This window comes from Pleurodeles waltl, chromosome 5 (genome assembly GCF_031143425.1).
Source record: "Pleurodeles waltl isolate 20211129_DDA chromosome 5, aPleWal1.hap1.20221129, whole genome shotgun sequence".
Classification (NCBI taxonomy): domain Eukaryota; kingdom Metazoa; phylum Chordata; class Amphibia; order Caudata; family Salamandridae; genus Pleurodeles; species Pleurodeles waltl.
In genome coordinates, this window is record NC_090444.1 from 1,801,888,361 (window position 1) to 1,801,909,836 (window position 21,476).

A 21,476-nucleotide genomic window follows, 5' to 3' on the forward strand; every position below is an offset into this window, starting at 1 on the left:
CGTGCAATCACTGCAATAATTCGACCAACAATGACTTACGCTTCACCAGTTTGGAGTGGCTGCTGCCCGCAGTATCGGAAGGACCTGCAGAGACTGCAGAGCAAGGCCTTACGGATCGCAGCAGGTGCTCCTATCTTCGCAAGAACAGCAGACCTCCACAGAGACCTAAGCGTTGAGATGTTGGATGACCATCTCCGTAAACTCAACGAGGCATTCTACAAAGGATTGGATCAAAAAGAAAATCCACTGATCAGGAAACTTGCTGACATTTCTGCAAACCCATTTGACCGCTACCCGCGACCCATCACAGCGCTAACCTTGTGAAACTGAAAACAGCAACTCGGCATCCAAACCCCATCACTGCCTGAAGGCTGCCGCCTAGGCAGGAATCCAAAACAAATCACTGCCAGAAGGCATCTTGAAAAACTAAGACAAGACTCTGGGAAAAAACTTGCTGAGAATCCTGCAAACCCGCTAGACCACTATCTGCGACTCATCACAGTGCTGACCTTGTGAACAAACTTCAATTGTGACAAAGTGTCACACACCAATAAGAAAATCGAAACAGTGCCTAAAAAATAACTCAAAATGAATATGGAGTAATGAGGCAGCTGCCTCGGTATCCAAAAACTCATCACTGTCAGAAGGCATCTGACAGACGAAGACAAGTAAACTGGGATCACAGGAGACACGTGAGCCAAGTAAAACCTTCTAATTTACGCTGATCGTGCCCCTCCCCCCCCCCCCAATCCTGCCAATCCTCTTTTAGATACACATCTGAACTCCCAGGTACTTGCAGACCCCGGGCTTAGATCGGGCCCCTTGGTCGCTGCAAGTTTGGTACTTATGCATTTCCCACAATGAAAGGCCGGCCTGGACCGCAGACTGTGAGATCTAAACATGTCTGCCTGGCTGACCACACAGAGCGATCCGGGGAAAATCGCCATTTAATCTCCTGGCTTCATTTCCCCTACTAGCAATCATGGGGTACGCTTTACACAGGCACCCCCAAAAGAGAACCATATTGAAGGGGAGCATTTACATTTGAAGTTACAAAGTCCCTCTTGCCCGCAGTTACCTTCTTTTGAACATGGCATATAGACCACAACCAAAAAAAGATGAATTGGCAATTATTTTCTGGCCTGAGCCCCAGGTTCTGCTCAAAACCCTTCTTGTTAGATACATTTATGCCAATAGTCGTTTCCACCTTTTTTGCCCTATAAAGTGACCATCTGTTTGGTCTGGAAGACAGGTCACCCTCGATTTAGCTCTGTGGGTTCGTCCTATACTGCTAAGATCTGTGTTGTGTGCAAGTAAGAGTTTTGACTTACAGTGGGGCTGACTCTGCCGCTCATCCTCCAGGGTGACAAATGGAGAGCCTTTCGCTAAAACATCAGCACAACGCTACAGGGAGGCACCCGCTCGCGAGATGTGACAGGAAACACTAGGTTACTAACCTTGGAGACATGTCAGGAGTAAGCCGAAACACAAAAATATACTAGCACATGTTTGGGTCAACTTGGCCCTGCGACAAAGGTCTTGGACAGAATGGGCCTCCCCAGATCCCTGGAGGGGCCACTCTTATGCATCAGGTATCTTGGTGAAAGTCAGTGGCTGGAATTGGATTTCCCCCCAAGATGTGATCCTTCCCCTGAAAGAATCCTGAAGAACTGAAGTTTTGTCAGACTGGGAGGAAACATGGGCCCTGATTTAAGAGGGCCTAGCGCCTCCTTGTGCCTCATTAGTGTCATTTTGTTTACGCAAATGTGGCCCAACGAGGCCGAATTCCCTGCTCTATTTTTACAAACTTGCGCAGTGCCTGCATTTCTCCACTTTGTAACCTCTTGTGTCACATTGTGCCTGCACCAGGCATAATGTATGCAAGGGGGTGTTCCCCTATTGGGAGGGGCAAAAAAATGGCACAAAGAAATGTAAAAGATTTCTTTGCGCCATAGTTTTGTTTTTTTAATGCCTGCTGAGAGCAGGCGTTAAAAGGGGGCACACCTTTGGTTACAATGGGCTCCTATGTACTGTTCAAGGTGAGCGCCAAAATTTTGCCGCTCAACCTGAAAAGTACATCAATAGCGTCAAAAGTTCTATTGCCCCCTACCCTGCGCCCTAGTGTGCCGTATTTTAAATCTAGGCTTTAAGTTATATGCCCCTCTTGGACAATGAAAGGAAGGCTGGCACATCCCACCCCCAGCATTTACCTATGGTAGAGGATGGTTGCCTTATGTTTCTTCCCAGTCCTTTGGCAAGGCTGGGTAGAGCCTGAAAAGTGTTCCTCTCTGGTCCTTGACTTGAACAAGATGGGGGTTTGTCAAAGAAAAGACAAGCCCTCATCCCAGCCCCGTGGCTCAGGCCATGGAGTATTGCTGTATGCCGCTCGGTGCTTAGAGGGCTGCGGAAGGAGGTCTGAGCATCTCTGGCCTACCCATACGCAGTGGTCAGACAGCCCATTCCCATCAAAATGGCTGCCATCGGAAATTATTTGCAGATTTCCAACAAATCATTTTTGTTTCTGTTTGTGAAACTCATATACATTCAAACTATAAGCGGGATTTTTTTTTTTTTAACTGTTTTTAATGTTCCTGAAAGGTACAAGTAGAGAAAGGGACACATATATAACTCATGCTTGTGCAATGGGCAGCTACAGTTTTGATGTTTTAAAAAAAAAAAACGGTTGGACCAAAAACTGACTGAGCCCTATGTGCCTTCCAACTCTGGAAGGTTTTTACTCAGCCTTCTTTCAGTGCTTTAGGTGAAGCCAATCAAAGATTACTTTCATAAAAGTTCACAGGCCGCTTGTTTTTTGTTTTTTTTGTTTTGTTTTGCAAAAGTTACAGACATGCTACATCTCGTTAATCTGAATATCACGGAGTAATACTTTTTTTATGGGTAGCTTTAAAAGGAAGTACAGATGGACTGTACAAACCATATATCTGTCGCTCACATCTACTGCAGTGTTGCATTAATATTCCATTTTAACTGGAAATGTGCCTCTTGCAGTGTTTTGTCTCAGATGGGGAGAGTGTGTATGCATGGATCAGGTTAAAGGAAGGCAAGGGCGCTGATGTCCTCGCCTCCCAGAATCCCCTGCGTGGCGACGCTGCGTTACTGCGAATTGTCTGACCACAATCGTTTGTGCTCTAGATCCTGCTGGACATGGTGGAGAACTACCCGACCACCCTGAGGACCCTCATCCTTGCAGAGAACGACATCAGCACAGACCTGCAGCAGCAGATCTCCGACCTCCTGTCCGAGGGGGAGGACGAGGAGGAGGGGGACGCCCACGAGCAGGAAGGGCAGGGGCGGGAGAAGCCCCCCTGGATTGCACAGCAGAAAAGTAAGGCCCCAGGAGTGGGTGAGTGGTGAGGGTGGGCAGAGATGGGTGACAGGTGGGCTAAAGTTACTTGTGTAGCAAGGCCTATATCTGCTTTCAGGTGCTGGGGATTGTGAATGAGGAGGACTGAGTCAAGGTGAAGAACTCCAGCAGGTAGGCGTGGCGTTGCCTCTGGGAGCAGCAATATGGTATGAGCATTTGAGGGGTTCTCAGTGAAGGAGGGAGGTGCAGCACAGTCCTTTGGGTGCACCTGGCGGCCACCTGCAAAAGAGGTTTGAGGTGGGAGTTGTATGGTTGTGTTACTGAATGGCGTGAGATGTGCCCATCACCGTCCATTGTGATGATAGTATTTCAACGACACCATAGCAGGACATTGGTAAAGCGCTGCTCTTTGTATGGGGTGCCGTAGGGGGCAGGAGGTCGTACAGCATGATCTGTTGCAAGTAGATTGATTTTGGGGAACATGTGGAGGGTTGCATGGTGCGGTCTGCGTTTTGGCACCAGAGGTGTACAGCGTGATATGTTGTGGTTATTGGTGCTGCATTGTGTGCTTCTTAGAGAGAGATTAGTTTATTATTTTCCTGCTGGGTTACCTACTTCAAGAGTTACTGATAATTCCAAGACCATAAAGAGAATTAAAGGGATTCATACTTTTCATCTTTGGTTATAAAGTTATAAGTTATAAAGTAGTCTCCCTCGCGGGGCGAGACTCTTCAAGGACAAAACAATCTTCAGGATGAAATTGAAGATGTTTTAGTTCTTAAAGACCAGCTGTTCATGATGGATGTGAGGGTTGTTGTGTTCAGCGCTTCAAAATCATAGGGCTCTAGGTGCCATTCAAAAACATTGTTGAGATAACTTTTCCTCAAGGTAGCTCCAGTTGATCTGGGCCATTCTGAACCTCAGACTTGCAGACGCCCTTGAGGATCCCTGTAGAGATTCTTGGTCATTGGTTTGACTGTTTACTAGTTCCAGGAGATCTACACTGCATTGACGTGGTTCCAAACGCATCCCGCTCCCCCGGCACCTTTGCTGCGGGTGGTCCCCCATGCAGAGCTCCATATGAACTGCCTGCTGCAGCATGTGGCAGATAATCGGGGTGAGAACTGAGAGTCCATGCCTACCCTGCCCACCTGTCTTGAGTACCAATCTGGAGAGGATTGACCCTGTTCTCAACTTTCTTTTGGGATCCCCCTTCAGCGAACCCAAATTGTGGTCTTGGCCGACTATTCACGGTTCAGGTCTGAGGCTCACTGTGTGGATCTCTGCAGCCACACTCATCCTCAACCTCCCAAACAGAACTCACATTACACCACACCTGAGGGAACTACATTTGCTTGCAGTAAACAAACACACCTAATTCAGACTCCTCACACACACATTCAAGGCACTCCACATCTCATGCCCCACATACTTGAACAGTCGCATCTCCCTCCGCTAACCATCCAGACACCTCTGCTCCCCGGGTCTCCTACTCACCAGCATCCCGCACACACACAGAACCGGAGGACAAGCGTTCTCTTGTATCACTCCGAAAGCGTGGAACGACCTCCCTCTTCACATCAGAGCCTCGTCCTCTCTTTTTGAACTCTGCAAGAAGTTGAAGACCTGGATTTCAATGAACCAATCTACCATAGTTAGGGCTAGGCACACACACCTTCCCATGTAGGATCCAGCATCCCTGGCTTCCATAGGTCAGCTTGTGTGCCTGGTCCCCAAGGAGTGAGCCTTTTGTTTATCAGTGCAAGCTTGTCTTCCCTCTCCGTTTCCTTTGCAGTCTACCCTCGAATAAGAAAGCTGTAGATATAGTAGAATATACTTACCTTTATAATGTCTCCTTCACTCCTTAAACATGGGCTCTTTTCTATTACTGATGACCTCCCACCATTCCATCAGCTTCCGGCTGTAACCAAAACATGGTTGTCTTCTGGATTTTAAAGACAGGAACTGGCGAGGGGAGCATCTTCATATGGTCTCATCCTAATGAAAGAGGGCAGCTCGGAATTCAGCCTTGTCGCCATGCTCACTTAAGGCAGTAACTATGTCGGACAGAATAAATTTAAGAGAAACATTTGGGCCCTGATTTGTACTATTTTTGTGCCGCATTACCATCATTTATTGATGCAAAAGCGACGTAAACTTACAAAATACAATTGTATTTGACGCAAAAGCGACACAAACTTACAAAATACAATTGTGTAAGTTTGCACCGCTTTTGTGTCAAAAAATGACAGTAATGCAGCACAAAAAATGTATAAATCAGGGCCATAGTGTCATGACGTGGAATGTAAACATCCTGGGAGACCGGATCAAATGTGGAGTGGCAGGGCTACATTTGAGGCAACAGAACCCAGGGGTCATCTTATTGCAGAAGAAACATATGGTGGGACCAGGATGCAGTTTCATGACCTAAGGGAAATACAGGCTGGTTGCCTCAGCAGGTTTCACAAGAGGGTTGGCAGTTGTGATACAAAAGGGCCTCCTCTTCATGACACTGGCAAAATGGGAAGACCCAAATTGGTGTGATGGGGAGTGGTGGTTACCTAGTGCTTAAGTTGTAAAAGATTGCCTCTGTCAGAAGCCTGCAGACGGTGCAGTTAAACGCCGACGCGCCCAGTCCCAAAGCTGGTAGTCTTACATCCATCTCATGCCTCTTTAATGCACCACTAGAAGACACCCCCTTATCCCACGTGCAGGCTCCTGTTCTCTCCATTTGTGACAGTTGTGCTGTCTTTCTCTTCCTCCATTCTTCTGATTCGTGTTTTTCCATCTCTTGTGGTCCCCGCAACCTACCCGGGACAACTTGGAGCTAATAGTCCAGAAACATAATACAAATCAGATTCTTTTAGCCAATTGTAGATCTTTGGTAGCACATAAACTGGATATGTACTTACTAATAGAACAGACAAAACCTTTGATGCTCTGTCTAACCGAGACCTGGCTAAATGAGGGCTTGGCTTCCGATGTTGCCTTAGCAATACCTGAGGAATATTGAATAAGAAGGCTCGATAGAGCCTCTGCCAGAGGGGGAGGCATTGCATTAATCTATAGGAACAACCTCACGGTTAACTCACATCCTCTACAGGTTACAGGATGTGAAAGTATATTTCTTTCCATCAGGCTGAATCCTCAATTTACTTTGACAGATGCCTTGGTCTATCGCCCTCAGGGTCCTGGAGATTTTCTGCAGTCGCTAACAGAGAATATTGCTGAGTTGGTTTGTTCTAAACCTAATCTCACTTTACTAGGTGACTTTAATATCCATGCAGAGGAAGTGGATAATGCAGTGACTAAATCCCTGCTCGCGGACATGGAGGCCCTTAACCTAGTACAGCTAATCAAGGGTCCGACGCATAACAGGGGTCATACGATTGACCTGGTTTTCTCAAATGTTAAAGAACTAAAATCTATGTCATCATGCCATTTAGCATGGTCAGATCATTTTCTGATAACACTTGAAATAGACATACCTAGGCACAGGAAATTGACCCATAACGCCATCCCACCTAGAAGACGCTGGCATAATCTAAAAGCTGATGACTGGATTAACATTTTAGGAAAGTTTAAACCACTCAGTCAGAGCAATGTTACAGATATGTCAGAGTCCTTTAACAAATGGATTATAGGCAACTTAGATGTTCTCCTACCGCTCTCTTCCAAAGGGAGGGGACGACATAGGCATAGGTTTACCTCTCATCTCTTACATTTTAAAAGAGAATGTAGAAAGTGGGAAAGGATATGGTGAAAGTCATATGATGATGCAATAAAACAAGAATACAGGAAAGCAATTCGGTCCTATCATACCGAGATAAAAATAGCCCAAACAAAATATTACTCCTCAAGAATTGAGCGGGCGGCGAATTCTCCTAAAGAGATTTTTTGTGTTCTTTACGAGATTACCCAGTCTCGAGAGGAATCGATGCCTTTGGATGCATCGCAGGAACTGTTAATAACCTTGCTTCATATTTCCAACAAAAAGTACTAGATATCTACTCGACCTTCCCCCTGCTACTGACTATGCTCAGGAGACACTAGAACAGAAGTTTATTGCCCCTGCGATTTTATCAGACTTCCCTTCGATAGCGGAAGAAGATGTCAGTAGATATCTTTCGACCATTAAATCAGGATCTCCGCTAGATCCAGCCCCTCCTCAAGCACTGGCACTGGGTGCGCCAATGATAGTTCCGATCATCACAGATCTTATTAATCTTTCACTGTCCTCTGGAGTAGTGGCAGAGCAGTGGAAACATGCAATTGTAAAACCAATCTTAAAGAAACCTAATCTTGATCCGGTACTGCTTAGCAACTACAGGCCCATCTCACTAGTGCCTGTTCTGTCCAAGATTGTTAAAAACACGTCAACATCCAACTGTCTAGGTTCACAGAGGACAATAATATCCTACACACTACTCAAATGGGCTTCAGACCATTACATGGTACTGAGACTGCATTGATTGCGGTTATGGAAGAGGCCAGAAGGCGCCGAGACCAGGGGTTGGAGACAGCTATCATCCTCCTGGATCTGAGCGCCGCCTTTGATACAGTGGATCTTGACATTTTAATTGATAGACTACAAAATATTGGAATATCTGGGTTGTCCTTAGACTGGATCATCTCCTTTATCAAGAATAGAACATTCCAAGTTCTAGACAGATCTTATTTTTCAGAGTGCATTAACAATAGCTATGGAGTCCCACAGGGGTCCCCCCTTAGTCCCACTCCCTTTAATATTTACATGCGACCCCTGGCAGAAATAGTTGAACCTTTTGGACTAGCCTTAGTGTCGTATGCAGATGACACACAGCTAGTTGTATCTCTATCTAATGACTCCCGTAGTAAAGGCACATCACTTGTCCCCTGCCTCCAAGCTGTGGCAGCATGGATGTCTAGAAGTAAGCTAAAACTTAACGATGATAAGACGGAGGTGATGATACTCGGACAACATACAAAGCCCATCCCCAATCTATCAATTATGGAGGGCCTGGGATCCTTACCTCCCCCCAAAGGACTTATTAAAAGTCTGGGCGTATGGCTTGACCCCCAACTATCGATGGCTCATCAAGCCAACAAAATAGCTGCTACTTCTTTTGGCATCCTCAGGCTTCTAAGGAGGGTCTTCACAATCCTACCTTTTTTAGTGAAAATAATTATTATACAGCCATTGATTAGTTCACGATTGGACTATGGAAATGCACTGTTCCTTGGTGCACCAGGATATGTAATTAAAAGATTGCAGATAGTTTAGAATGCCTCTGCGCGTCTGCTGCTGAACATCCCTAAACACGAATCTACAAGAGCAGGAATCTCTACAATTCATTGGCTTCCCGTGACCAAGAGGATACAATTTAAGACACTGTGCCATATACATAGAGCACTACATAACAGAGGCCCAGTAATGCTGAGGACCCTAGCCTCCTTCTATTCACCTAACGGACCTCTTAGATCCTCATCCGCCTACCTGGCAGTGACCCCAAAAGTTAGGAAAGCTAGATGGGGTGGAAGATCCTTAGCATACCAGGGGGTAAAGCTGTGGAATTCCTTACCTCGAGGCCTATGAGGAATCAGCCATGAATTGAATTTTCGCAAGGCTTTAAAGACTTGGCTATTTAAAACATAACTCCCTCTTCTATCAATCTTGCTATTGTTTTCGCTATAAGCGCTGGGAGGCCTTCGGGTAGCCATGCGCTATATAAATTCATATAACATAACATAACATTGTGTTCTGTAAATATCCGATGCAGAAAAATAAGTTCTAGTGGCCCCCACCAGCAACCACTGGCTCAAATTAAGCACTGGGGCTGACAAGCACTCTTATTTATCAACATACACGCACCACAAACACTAGAGGACAAGGTGCTCAAGATAAGGACAGAAACCCACCAGAGTCACTGCACGCTGTAGCAGGGGAAGTAATGGACATTCTGCGTTACCGAGCCCACAAAAGGCTCTGCGGAGAAAAGGAGGAGACACGACTGATGCTATTTGCAGATGGCCAGAGCTTGACAGATGTATGGAGGCAGATGCACTCACACAAAACACAATACTCCCATTACTTGGCGGCATTCTACAAGTAACCCCTGGGTTGACTACGCGTTAGTCCCTGTTATTGAACTACCTAGTGTAGTAGACGCAGACTGAAGGTCAGAGAGATGTTCGTCCATCCGCCCTAGTATGTACATTGCAGAAGGAGTCATTTTCAGAACAACAGGACCAACAGAGGCCAGGAAGGTTGGCCAAGAGATACACAGGAATGGACATCTGAAACAGGAGGCTGAAGTTCAAGAAGTGAAGAGCAAGAATCTACCACTAATACCAATAATTGACGTAAAACTCAAAGACCAGCTTTCTGAGTCTGGGTCTGAGATTTGGTCCTTGAATGTTTGTTGGCCATCACAGCTTTGGGGCTACCAGATGCCACCATTTCAATCCCCATACTACCAAGCACCCAACCAAGTTCATTGTTTAGGACATGGCAGAGGAGGACCAAGGGGAAAAGGGAGGGGCAATCTGTAGGTACGCGGGAATCCGCCAACCTCTCCACGATCTTATTGCTTGGCTTCATTTTATGACCCGAGAAACCTTTTTTCCACAACTACTTTGATAAGAACGAGACACAACTATATCTGGTTGCCCTGGTAAGTTTTAAGAATACTGGGGGTGTTGAGATGAGGGGGCATTTTAACAATAGCCAGTAGTGTTCACAAAAACAATTCCCATGGCTCCACTATGATGCCATTTTTTCCAAGTCGCACATATTAAATCAAGGTGCAAACCAACTGTTCCGTCCTCCACCAGACAAGTACAGAGACATACAGTGGACAACAAGGGAATATTTTCCATTAGGTCTGCCTTCATAGTGGACATTACCTTTCTTGGTAAATGTATTACGGAGACACACCAAATCTGTGAGCATTTTGGGGGCTTGAAATAAGATCTCAGTATGAATCTCCGCTCCTCACTACTTGAATATGCCCGCAGTGGATCCATTCATTACAACCTTTATGTAGAAGGGTGATATATATCTCAACATCATTTCAATGGCGATAGGGTATGATCCCTCACATTATTTTTAGTTTTGTTACAACTCATGCAACTAATTAGGACGTATGCCATGGATGAACAAGAAATATTTAACACACATGTATTTCACCATACTGTATATTTGGTAGGATTTCCCCTTAGTGTACACAGGGCCGGCTTTAGGAGTGGTGGCGCCCTGTGCAACAGTTTATTTTGGCGCCCCCACCTACCTCATGACCTCCACCTCGTTTTCACTCACTACCACCCCGCAAATGTGCCCCTCATCTCTCCATAGCCCCCTTTTTACATACATTCATGTGTTTTAAAGCACTTGTAAAAGCTGACTTTACTAATCCACTCAGCTATCCACATAAAATATAGGGGCATATTTAAGAGCCCCTAGCGCCATTCTAACGCCACATTAGCGTAATTTTTTTAATGCTAATATGGCGTTAGAAGGCCAAAAACGCCGTGCCATATTTACAAAGTGGCTCAATGCATGCCACTGCAAACATTTTTACAAAAATCCTGCACAGCGCCTGACTAGCGCAAACAATTCTGATGCTAGTCACCTAACTACCGCCATAGTGTGTCGTATTTTAAAAACAGCACACACATGGTGGCATTAGGGGGCGCTAAGGGGCACAAGAAAAGTGGCGCAGCACTGTGTGCAGCGCCACTTTTTTCAAATGTGCCCCAGGGGTATGTTTAAGAGCCCCTACTGCCATTTTAACGCCACATTAGTGTCATTTTTTTTATGCTAATGTGGCGCCAGAAGGCCAAAAACGCTGCGCCATATTTACAAAGTGGTGCAATGCATGCATTGTGCCCCTTTGTGCTACATTATGCCTGTGCCATGCATAATGTATGGAAAGCGGGCATCCCCCCGTTAGGGGGGACAAAAAAATGACGCAAAGAAATCTGACAGATTTCTTAGCGTAATTTTTTCCGTCACTTTTAACGCCTGCTCAGAGCAGGCATTAAAAGGAGGTTTCCACTGGTTACAATGGGCCTCTGGGTGCTTTCCAGGATTAGTGTCAACATTCTTTACACTAATCCTGCAAAGCGCCGGACTAGCGTAAACAATTCTGACGCAAGTCCCCTAACTACCGCCAGTGCGCCGTATTTTAAATATGATGCACACATTGTGGTGTTAGGGGTGCACTAAGGGGTGCAAGAAAAGTGGCGCTGCACATAGTGCAGCGCCACTTTTCTTAAATATGCTCTATAGTTCAGTTTTTTAGCAGCAGGCATATTAACCCTCCATGCTACCTTATGTTGAGTCAGAGCTGCCGCTAGGCAAAACTCCCATTCCTCTCCCTAGAAGGAACAATAATCACAAGAGGTATCTTTACATTTTAATTGTTTCCTGAATGCTGGACGCACATGGAGCTTTTCAGCAGGTGCTTTTAAATCGCAAGTAACGGAAGTTATTGCTAAATACAGCACCCCCCTGAGGTAAGTGCCCGGTGCGGCCGCACCGCTCACACCGCCCAAAAGCCGGCCTTGATGTGTACATCTACCTTGAAATATCATGTTACTTTGACCATAATTTTGTTTATACAGTAGCTTGTGCATTTCGGTTATACACCCTAGATTGGGAGAATATTATGTCTATCAGAAGAGGCAAATAGCACGTCGTATATAATAGGGGTGGGCAAAGAATTCCGCTACGCTGGCAGAGTTCACAGAGTTTTCCCCACTCTGTGCGGAGTCCCAAAAAACTCCACAAAGCAGTTTTTTTCTCGGGCGGCCCACCAATGTTAAGTTGGTTAGCGTGAGTGTTAGAAATCACTAAGTTGGCGAATGCAAGCGAGATTTCTGAATGTAGGTGTTGCGGCTGGCGCTACCACTCGAATTGAGAAAGCTTCCGCTCGCGCTGAGGAAGCTGCTGCTGGAGCAGAAAATCTACTGAGTGGCAGAAAAACATTAGTGCTGTCTGGCGCCCAAGTGTGATGCCATTCGCACTGACTTTACAGGGCCGGAGAAGCTACTGGTGCTGAAAATCAGTGCAAACAGTGTGAACACCAAACTCCGCCGCTCGTGAAACTCTGTGTAGCGTGGCAGAGTTTTTTCGGCACTTCGTGGAGCTCAGCATAGCGAAACTCTGAAAACTGTGCCCAGGCCAAGTTTATAATTCATGTCTATGTGGTTCCATACTATGAGGATATTACCACTGCAAGCTTTACACCTTGCAGTGTTCGCCAATTGTCAAGAAAGTTCCCAGATGAGGAAGAAGCATTGGATTTAAGCATGCCATTTGTGAACACAAGAAGGGGCTGGAAACTGTCTGAAATGTTTTGTAATCGATACAAATTAAATGACAAAAATAATCAAAAAAATGTTTTATGAAGCTGACATGGGAACAGTCACAGGCTAGCAGTGTCAGTCCCACGACAGCAACAGTGCCCAGCCTCCCTGGCTGTACTGTGTGGAATAACTGATGTTAAATTACTTTAATATCTAGAAACGAGAGGTTGTGTTGTTTACAGACCATGAATGCTACAGGGATTAACCAGACCTACCACAAACCTTCTGCACAGATTTAGATAGTTGAGAGGCAATGAAAAATCCTTCGATTTCTGGAGGACCAACTAAGTCCCTAAGAGAATCATTCGGGGAACAGTAAAGTGGAGGATATTTTGCGGTTGGATTTCACTTCACTTCCCTCCTCTGAATTAAACTAATAGCCTTCAGGTTGGCCTCTGCTCAAACAGGATTTTAGGAGCAATACCACAAACACAGCTGTGTGTCCTTGGATAAAAGCTCTTTCACAAACAGCAAACTGGGCGGCAATCCTAGACTGATGACTGCAACATCCTGGATTCTACATTTGTCTCAGCCAGGCAGAACACATCCTTCTGATCCATCATGTATATCATCTCATGTGTTCGATATGGAGCTCTCTGTAAACTCCCCACTGGTTGAAGGAGCTAGGTCTGTCCAGGATCAAACAAGAAATTTTAAAAATCTTTGGTATAAGTGGGCATCAGCCAGGAGGAGGCTGTATGGTCCTGAAAGGCATTGTTGCTGCAAGCTGGCACTAGGTGTTAAATCATCTGCAGCCTCCAGGCTGAAGAGGTTGGCAACGCAGAGCACAGCAGGCTGCGTTCTTCTCAGCCCTCCTCCAGCCACGTGGCAGCCGGTTGACTGAAACCCACCCTGGCCCGAAGACACCTAGCAGCAGCTCCCTCAGCTCTGCAGGTCTCCACAGAACAAGTCAGGGCTCCCTTCCTCAGAGCGACTAAGAGCCAATCACTTTGCAGGAATGGAGGGGTTTCAAAATGGTTGTCGAACTTGCCTCTGAGAACTCCCACCCCCTTCCTAGCATTGCATCGTGACGTAACCTGGTTCCATGGCACGGCTGGCCAATTAAAACCTTGGAGCTAGATTTAAGCCACATTTACAGTTATGTAACAAGGAGGCCCATCCTGGCCATTGGCATGTCTAGACCTGGGTTTAAAATAAATGCCAACCTTCCTGATTCAGAAGGAAGACTGCTGATTTCAAGGCTAGTCTCCTGCCTCCTGATTCCTGCATGTAAAAACCTGATTCCTCTGCAGCTGACAGGGCCTGTCTTGTGTAACTCGGAGCCTTCACTGCCAGTAACCTGCTCCTGCAGGCCAGGGCACAGCACTTGCATCATGCCCTCTCTGCCTGCCCTAGCTCTTTCTCTGTGCTCCCGGCAGGTGTGCTTTGCTTCAGGCTGAGAGGGAACAAAGCGAAAGGAATGCAAAGAATGCAGCACTCTTAGTCTGAGTAATGAGTTTATTAAGGCACTTCCCGGGTTACATGAAAATAATAATGTGAGCACTTAATGTGAATGCAGCAACACATGTGCAACTCTTAAAATAATCACAGCAGTGGAATAATAATAATAAAAAAAAAATGCAAAACAGCAACTATCAGCATCAACAATTAATATATATATATATAGTGACTACGTATATTTATGAATGCACACAGTAAAGCTAGATATTAAGAATTAAAAATGCATCATCATGGGGCTTGAATCCAACATCATCCTTTGTCTGCCAACGTCAAGCTCTGGAACCCGTGACAACTGAGACAAAAGAGAACAACCCCAATAGGATTTTACTCTGAGCAATGCGTCCACCCTCAGAGATGAGTTCCTTCTCTCTGTGTCAAGCGTCCCCACCTTATATACTTTAAACAAACTTAAGAGGCAGGTTTAGAAAGCTCCCCTCCCATCGAGTAAGTTGTGAAATTCAAGCACTGGCCGTACCAGGTCAGTGTTGAAAAAACACACTAGAGACTGGCCAGATCTCACTGTATATTTCCAAGGCCAAGCTGTACCCTTCTCTACCATAAACATTCTCAGCCTGGTACCTTCTTATCAGGTTTTTTCCCCCATATTACGTTCCCTTCCCTGGTGAGAAAAGCGAAAATATGTTAACAGGCAGTGCATGGAAAAATACCTGCGTAACCAATGTGACGGCGTATTAAGCTAAGCTAAGCACAAAATGTAGTCAGTGGTCAAGATGGAGTCGGTAGTTAAATACAGATAGCATTACAACAGTTAAGGAAAACAAACATATATTTGCACATCTAATATCTGATCCTGCAGCAGCAGACTTGCAAATCCCATGCATAACAGTAATTTGATTCCGGCCCCAGTAGAAGTCAATTGGCGAAATACATTTTCCAGATTTGTTTCTCGAAATCTCCCACTTTTCTCTTCTAAAATGTTGGCGCCTATGGACTAAATCAATGAGACAGTGGTCTAAACTCCCATGCTGACTGTCAGGGCCCTTCTTTAATGTAAGAAACAGTAATTGCATTTAAACGTTGCCCCTCCACAGTCATGAGCATTGGAGTTATAACTAAGTAGTATTCAAGGAGTGTTTATGATTTTAGGTACAGGTTCCGGTAAGTAAGCACTATCAAGTCCCACTGGAGCTGGCCAAACTCTCTTATGTCACCCTCACTACCACCACTGCACGCCTCGAGCATGCACATTCATAATCACTTATAACCCCACATTTCTTTTATTTCACAGTACAATATTTCTGACATCATACCACTGCACAAATACACATAACCAGAGCAGTGCACCCCTTTGCATCTGAACAAGGTCACGACCTGCAGGCAAGGAACACACGTCTGCATCAGACACGGTGACTACTTGCACATACTTGGAGGAGGAGGCAACTCACAGACAGCAGCAGGAAAGGAAAACACATACGTAGAGGAACATTGGATCATGTCGTGGGGCAGAGAAGAAATCCAGAGACAACATCAGACATAGAAAACAGACTGCTTAAGGAATAATTTTTCAGTGCAACACAAATGGAATAGACAAGCAGTCCATATAGACGACACCGGACAAAACAAGCATTTGCAATGTAATGGGTCTTGCGTTTGCTGGAGTTAGAGCTATTAGCGTTGTAAATTCCTAACTGGACTTTTCTTGCCACATAAATTGAAAATGAAAAGTAAAACAGTTGACATAAGTGAGCGGATTCAAAGCGCCACGGCCACCATGAGTGTGAGCGTGAAGGAGAGACACAAAAGCAAAAAGATGTTCGCTCGCAGTCAGACATATCGGCATTCGTGCAATTATCCATGAAACAGGGGCGATGTCCAAGGCAGTAACAAAACTGTCCCAAAGAGGGACAAACGTAAAGCATTTACCAATGATAACAAAGGATTTTTGAAAGGCAAGCCCATGAACAAGTGAAAGTGATAGGTGTGTTGTGGGCGTGGTTAAAAGCCCACATAGATACCAACACATCAGAAAAGTGGTGTTTGCGCTCTGCTATGCTTGACCTACAAACTCTGTAGAGAATCACTGGAGCATGGCTTGCTGAACGCAACTGGAGCAGTCACACAGTGCATAAACACCACCAGACAGAGAAACACGCCTACAAATGAAACACTGTCAACACCTACAAATCGAAAATATCCTGCACCCGGCAAAGACACAGTTAATATATGCACACTCTAATAATAAACCCATAACAGCAGCAATATCACTAACAGCGTTCATAGCAATAAAACCTGGCAAGTAATACTCCACCCAAAGTACATTGCTAAATCACCCAAAATGGCACACACACAACACAGTACCCAACATGCCCATCTGGTGTGAACTTGGAATAAAGTGTTTGTAGTCTAGCAGGCAAACCTATAGTGCCTTTATAGCTTTGCACGTACACTGTTCAGAATACACAACTACAAAAACTCCTTCATGTGGCCACATGCAGTGGCAAGCCACGAGACAAAAGCCCACACACCCTCCTAAACACACATTGCCCTACAAAGGAAGAGCTTTAAATATTGAAAATGTACATTAACCTTGAAGTGCCGCCCCTTCCACTCTCACAAACAGGAACTTTGTCATCTTATCTCCAGACATCATATTACCCCAACAGGTTTCTTCTTCCCCTAGTAGGCTGCTACTTGCCACCTTCCCCCAACCCCGAGGCTCTTTAGTAACTCACACCCCACCAGGCTTCTTGGCAGCCCAACAGCTTTCTTCGCGCTGCTCAGAGGCCTGCTGTTTCCTCAGAATGTTCCTTGGCCCTAGCAGATCTTTACTTAGCGCCACAGGCTTCTTCTCGACCCACAAATGACCTACAGTTGACGTGCAGGCTTGGTGTTGGATCCCCACGGCATACCTCACACCTCTAGCAGGCATCTTCCAAATCCCAGCTGGATTCTTCTTGCCAGCAGAAGAGTATATGTTGCCTCCCGTAGACATTTACGTGCTCCCATTGGGCTTCTCCCCGGTGGCACAAGGTCCTGCACAGCCCACCAGCTTCTCCTGGGACACTCGTGAGCTGCGTTTCCTCTTGCTCTTCTCAAAGCATCTTGCTCGGACTTTTGACTGCACCCATACATAGTATTTATTCCTCAGGTTACATGTATGTGGCAGCAGAGGCATATGCGATGTCTAGGAACACCTTCCAACTTCTGGCAACTGCAGAGCACACAGAACATCCCGCACCACATTCTGCAGTGTGCAGAGTCACCACCCACTCAGAAATCAAATGAGGATATCACATGAGGGCCTTCCTTATAGTGGACCGGATACCCCAGACTATGGAGATGGAGGGAATGGAAGGCCTTGCACCGCCCTGTGCTGGCTTAGCCAGAGATTAAATGAGCATGGGCCAAGCTTCTATACAAACCACATCTTGTTGGAAGGGACTCAGCGGTGGGAGTGAGGGAGCAACCACCCTCTTCAGAGAACATTCCACCTTCTGAAAGCATGGCAGGAAGGAATGGATGGATGCCCACTGGGAGTGTAGACATCTCTTGGGGCCTTTGGGAGAATACTGCAGTTCTCTAAGTAGGAACGGATTTTAACCTAACACCCAGGAGCCACAAAGCAGGTGGGATGTGTGTCAAGTAATCCTACGTGATAGTTTCAAAGATAGCCAAAAACGTTATTCTCTTGCGCAACATGCGCGTTCACCTGTGAAAGGTAAACCTCGTAAATGAATCCTAATTTGCTGCTGAACCACCCAGCAATATTAACTGCTTCCAAGGTATGTTAAACCAAATTAGGTATGACCTCAAGCACATACGTGTTCGAGTGTTAATACATACATTGGTTGCTTAGAATTCATTATAGAACAACTTGATATTGCAGCCTTGTTGTGTAAAAACTGACCTCCCACACACAGCCCGGTGCCGCCACCAGCGACTGTGCTAGCTGCAATGCGTTGATCTCTTGCTGCCAAAGATATCCGATCCCAGTTTCACACCAGTGTGGGGGAAAAAAGGGAACTCTGCTCGCCTTCTAGTGTATCTCACCACTATGTTGTGTTCTCTTTCATTCCTAGATTCCAGTTCTCAGATGGTGCTGCTGACCTCTGGTCTGGGAGACAACTTGTTTGCGGAAACCGAGATGTAGCCAGGTCATCCTCCTCATCCTCTGGAAGCACAAGAGCCTGTGTGCACCTTTTTAGTCGTCACTGGAAGTGTTGTACAGTCAAAAAAGTACTTTAGCACAATCGCTTTCATGTGCAGCTCACATACCATTTTGTTTGCCCTTTTCTTTCCATCATGATGGGTTGTTTGTGTGCTTGTATTTGTGACTTGAATTGTCAATTGACTATGGTGATCCCACTGGCTGCATGTTGTTTGCCTCTACGCCCATCACAAGACAAGCCTTACAAAACTCTCCACCATGTGGGAGGGTAGAACAACATTCCTTATCCACTTCTGAGACCGGCCTTATATCCCCTCCCACAGAGGATGGAGCGCTTACGCCAAACCCCTTGTAGGTCAGGCTGTGCACCTTTCCCTACGTACGGAGAAACAGGTTTTGCATTCACTTCATCATCGTACGAAACAGAATGGGACTCACACCATCTCATGTGATTGCCCTGCACTTTTCTTTCTCGTGAGGCAGGCTGCACACCTGCTGATGAGACTGCACAATTGTCTTCTAAGAAGTCCTAGAAGCTATCACGGCTGCCTTCCTTAAAAAACACAGTTCTCCATCTGGCCCACCTTCTATTGCCAAAAGATACTCTTTAGATCTTCAACTTAAAAAATCCTATACCTCACTCAGTCCTCATTCTACTCCTCAGTTAGTCTCCATCTTGCAAATTACCTTGCTCCTCAACTTTATCTTGAGAAATGGCTTTAACTGTCCCTAATTTTCATTTCAAGGTTAATTTTAAGTGACGTCCTAAACAAAATTCCTTTTAAGAATTAACCTTTGCCTCTCTCAAGTGTAATCTTAAGGAGGGTCCAGTCTCACACTAAACCTTCGTCTTAAAGAGTGTGCTACTACCAACTTATCCTTAAACTTAAGATATGACCCAACTCATCCGTCATCTACTCCCAAAGGTCATCTGATGGAGTCTTCCTCTTCAGAGATGGCCCTTGTTCATGATAAACTCTTCAGCTTAAGAAACATCCAACAGTTTTGTTGACGTTCATCTTAAGAATTGACCAACACCTCAGTCAACCTTCATCTTAAATTCACACCCAATTCCCTGACCTGTGTCCACCATCATGAGGCTCAGCTTTCAACTTAATACAGGGAAAATGCCACCCTCAATGCTCATCTTGAGCAATTACGCATCTCTCACTCAACTACTACCTTCAGACCTATTCAAACCTTCCCTTTAACTTGTTAAGACATTCAGTAGCTCACTCATTGTGCATCATATTAGTATTTTTCCAAATGGCCAGTAACTCAAAAAACCTCCACGTGAATGGGTGTCCCATACACCACTTTCGCTCAGCATGAAATGTCCAACTCCATGAATGGCCACTGAGAAACTGCATGTGGTGCCAGACCCACCCAAGAAAAAAATGCACTAAAATGCATCCAACCTAATTCAAAGAACCTTCCACAAACCACTCACCCTTCAAAACAAGAAATACCCCAGTCCTTACCCTACTCTTTTCAAGACATGTCTAACTGCCTTAATAGGACATGTCTCAACTCAAGTAATGCCCTTCTCTTCAGGCGTACTCAAAATCCAGATCGATCTAATTTCCTGTCCATTCTTGACTAAAGAAATGTCCCATTGTTAAACTTCACCTACACATCATCTTAAAGAATTCCACATGCTCTATACATTTCATCAAGATATATTGCATTTTGTGCAGTGTTCATCCTCCCAGATGTGTTGTATTGACTACCAGTGCAATACCCTTCCCCTCAAGAACTATCCAGGCTTTGCCCAAAGCCTTTTATATTATACGCCTGTCAATCAAGTCCTTTTCCTCCAGTAGTATCCCCATGCCGCCGTCAGCCGCTAAGCTTAAGAAATGGGTCATACACCCTTCCACTCATACTTCCCGAGCCCAGAGTTCCCTGAACTCACACCTAAGGAGACTTCCCACACCTGTCAATATTTGTAGTAAATATCCTTTGCTCAGACACATCACGCTACAGTAGATATAGATATCTGACTACTTATGAAAACCGTATTTATTAGAATTTGTATATTTGTTAACAAAGTCTCTATATAAATTATATATATAAATATTATATTGTTCCATTTGATGCTGACAGAAAGAACCTGTGCTGGACTTTCTCTTTATGGAAGTTTTATAAAGTTCTAATGTAAACAAGCTTGTTGTGTCACTGCTCTTCTGTGCCTCGGAAAAGAAGTGGTCTCTGCTGGGCCTTCGAAGAGACTGCCCTCTCAAGAGTGACATGCATAAAATACTAAGTATAACAAATCAATGTTCACACTCCTCTTTCTTTTCTCGAACAGTAACACAGTTCGCTGCAGTTCACAAACACGCTGGAAAACAGTCTAGGGGACATTTTAATAGCCCCTTGTGGCACATTAACGTAATTTATTCTGACGTTAATGTGGCCCAACGAGGTGAAAATCCCTGCGCCGTATTTACAGGGTGGCTCAACGCATGCATTGCGCCACCCTGTAACCCTTTGCGCTATATTATGCCTGCGCCAGGCATAATGTATGCAAAGGGGGAGTTCCCCAGTTAGGGTAGTCTGAAAAATGGCACTGGGAAATCTATGAGATTTACGTACGCCATTTTGTACAGCACTTTTAACACCTGCTCAAGAGCAGGCGTTGAAAGGGGGCTTCCATTCTTTAGAATGGGGCCCTATGTACTCTGCAGGAGTAGCGCCAATATTTAGTCGCTACTCCTGCAGAGTACATCAATAGCGTCATGAAAGATGATGCAATTGCCCCCTACCCTGCGCCATGGTGCACCGTATTTTAAAGACAGCGCACACACGGTGGCGGTAGGGGGGTGCTGAGGGGCGCAGGGAAAGTGGCGTTGCACTCAGTGCCACCCCACTCTCCATAAATCTGCCCCTTGGTGCTTATATATTACTGACAAGCTTCACTCACAAATGTACTTTTCAAGACTAGTGGATATGTAAGGACATGGACGTCATTTAGGGGTTGCCAGGGGTCACAGCTGCGACCCTGCCTTGCCCCTTGCGACCCCTGACCTCAGCGGTGGCAAAATGAGTGCTTAGAACACCAGGTTAGCTCGTCCTCATAAACGTTGGTTGTGGGCCCACTTTAATGGTTTCCTGTCAATTTTCTACTACCCAAAGAGCAAATTATATTATTCACTATTTGTGTAATAGAAAATGGAGTACAATAAGCTGGAATAAGACCCTATCTGGCAGCTA

The 21,476-nt window shown here is 45.4% G+C and overlaps 1 protein-coding gene across 2 annotated transcripts in view; it reads left to right on the top strand.

Annotated features, from left to right (window-relative positions):
- LRRC73 (leucine rich repeat containing 73) overlaps window positions 1-20,429 on the top strand; it is a 130,834-nt gene extending 110,405 nt beyond the window's left edge. The window contains exons 5-7 of one of the 2 annotated variants that reach the window (XM_069236261.1): window positions 3,154-3,346; window positions 3,444-3,496; window positions 18,175-20,429. In XM_069236261.1, the coding sequence (XP_069092362.1) occupies window positions 3,154-3,346; window positions 3,444-3,463 (213 nt within the window). In that variant the 3' untranslated portion in view covers window positions 3,464-3,496; window positions 18,175-20,429. The remainder of the gene's footprint in view (window positions 1-3,153; window positions 3,347-3,443; window positions 3,497-18,174) is intronic. The other variant, XM_069236260.1, reaches the window with a different exon arrangement.
- The last annotated feature ends 1,047 nt before the right edge of the window (window positions 20,430-21,476 follow it).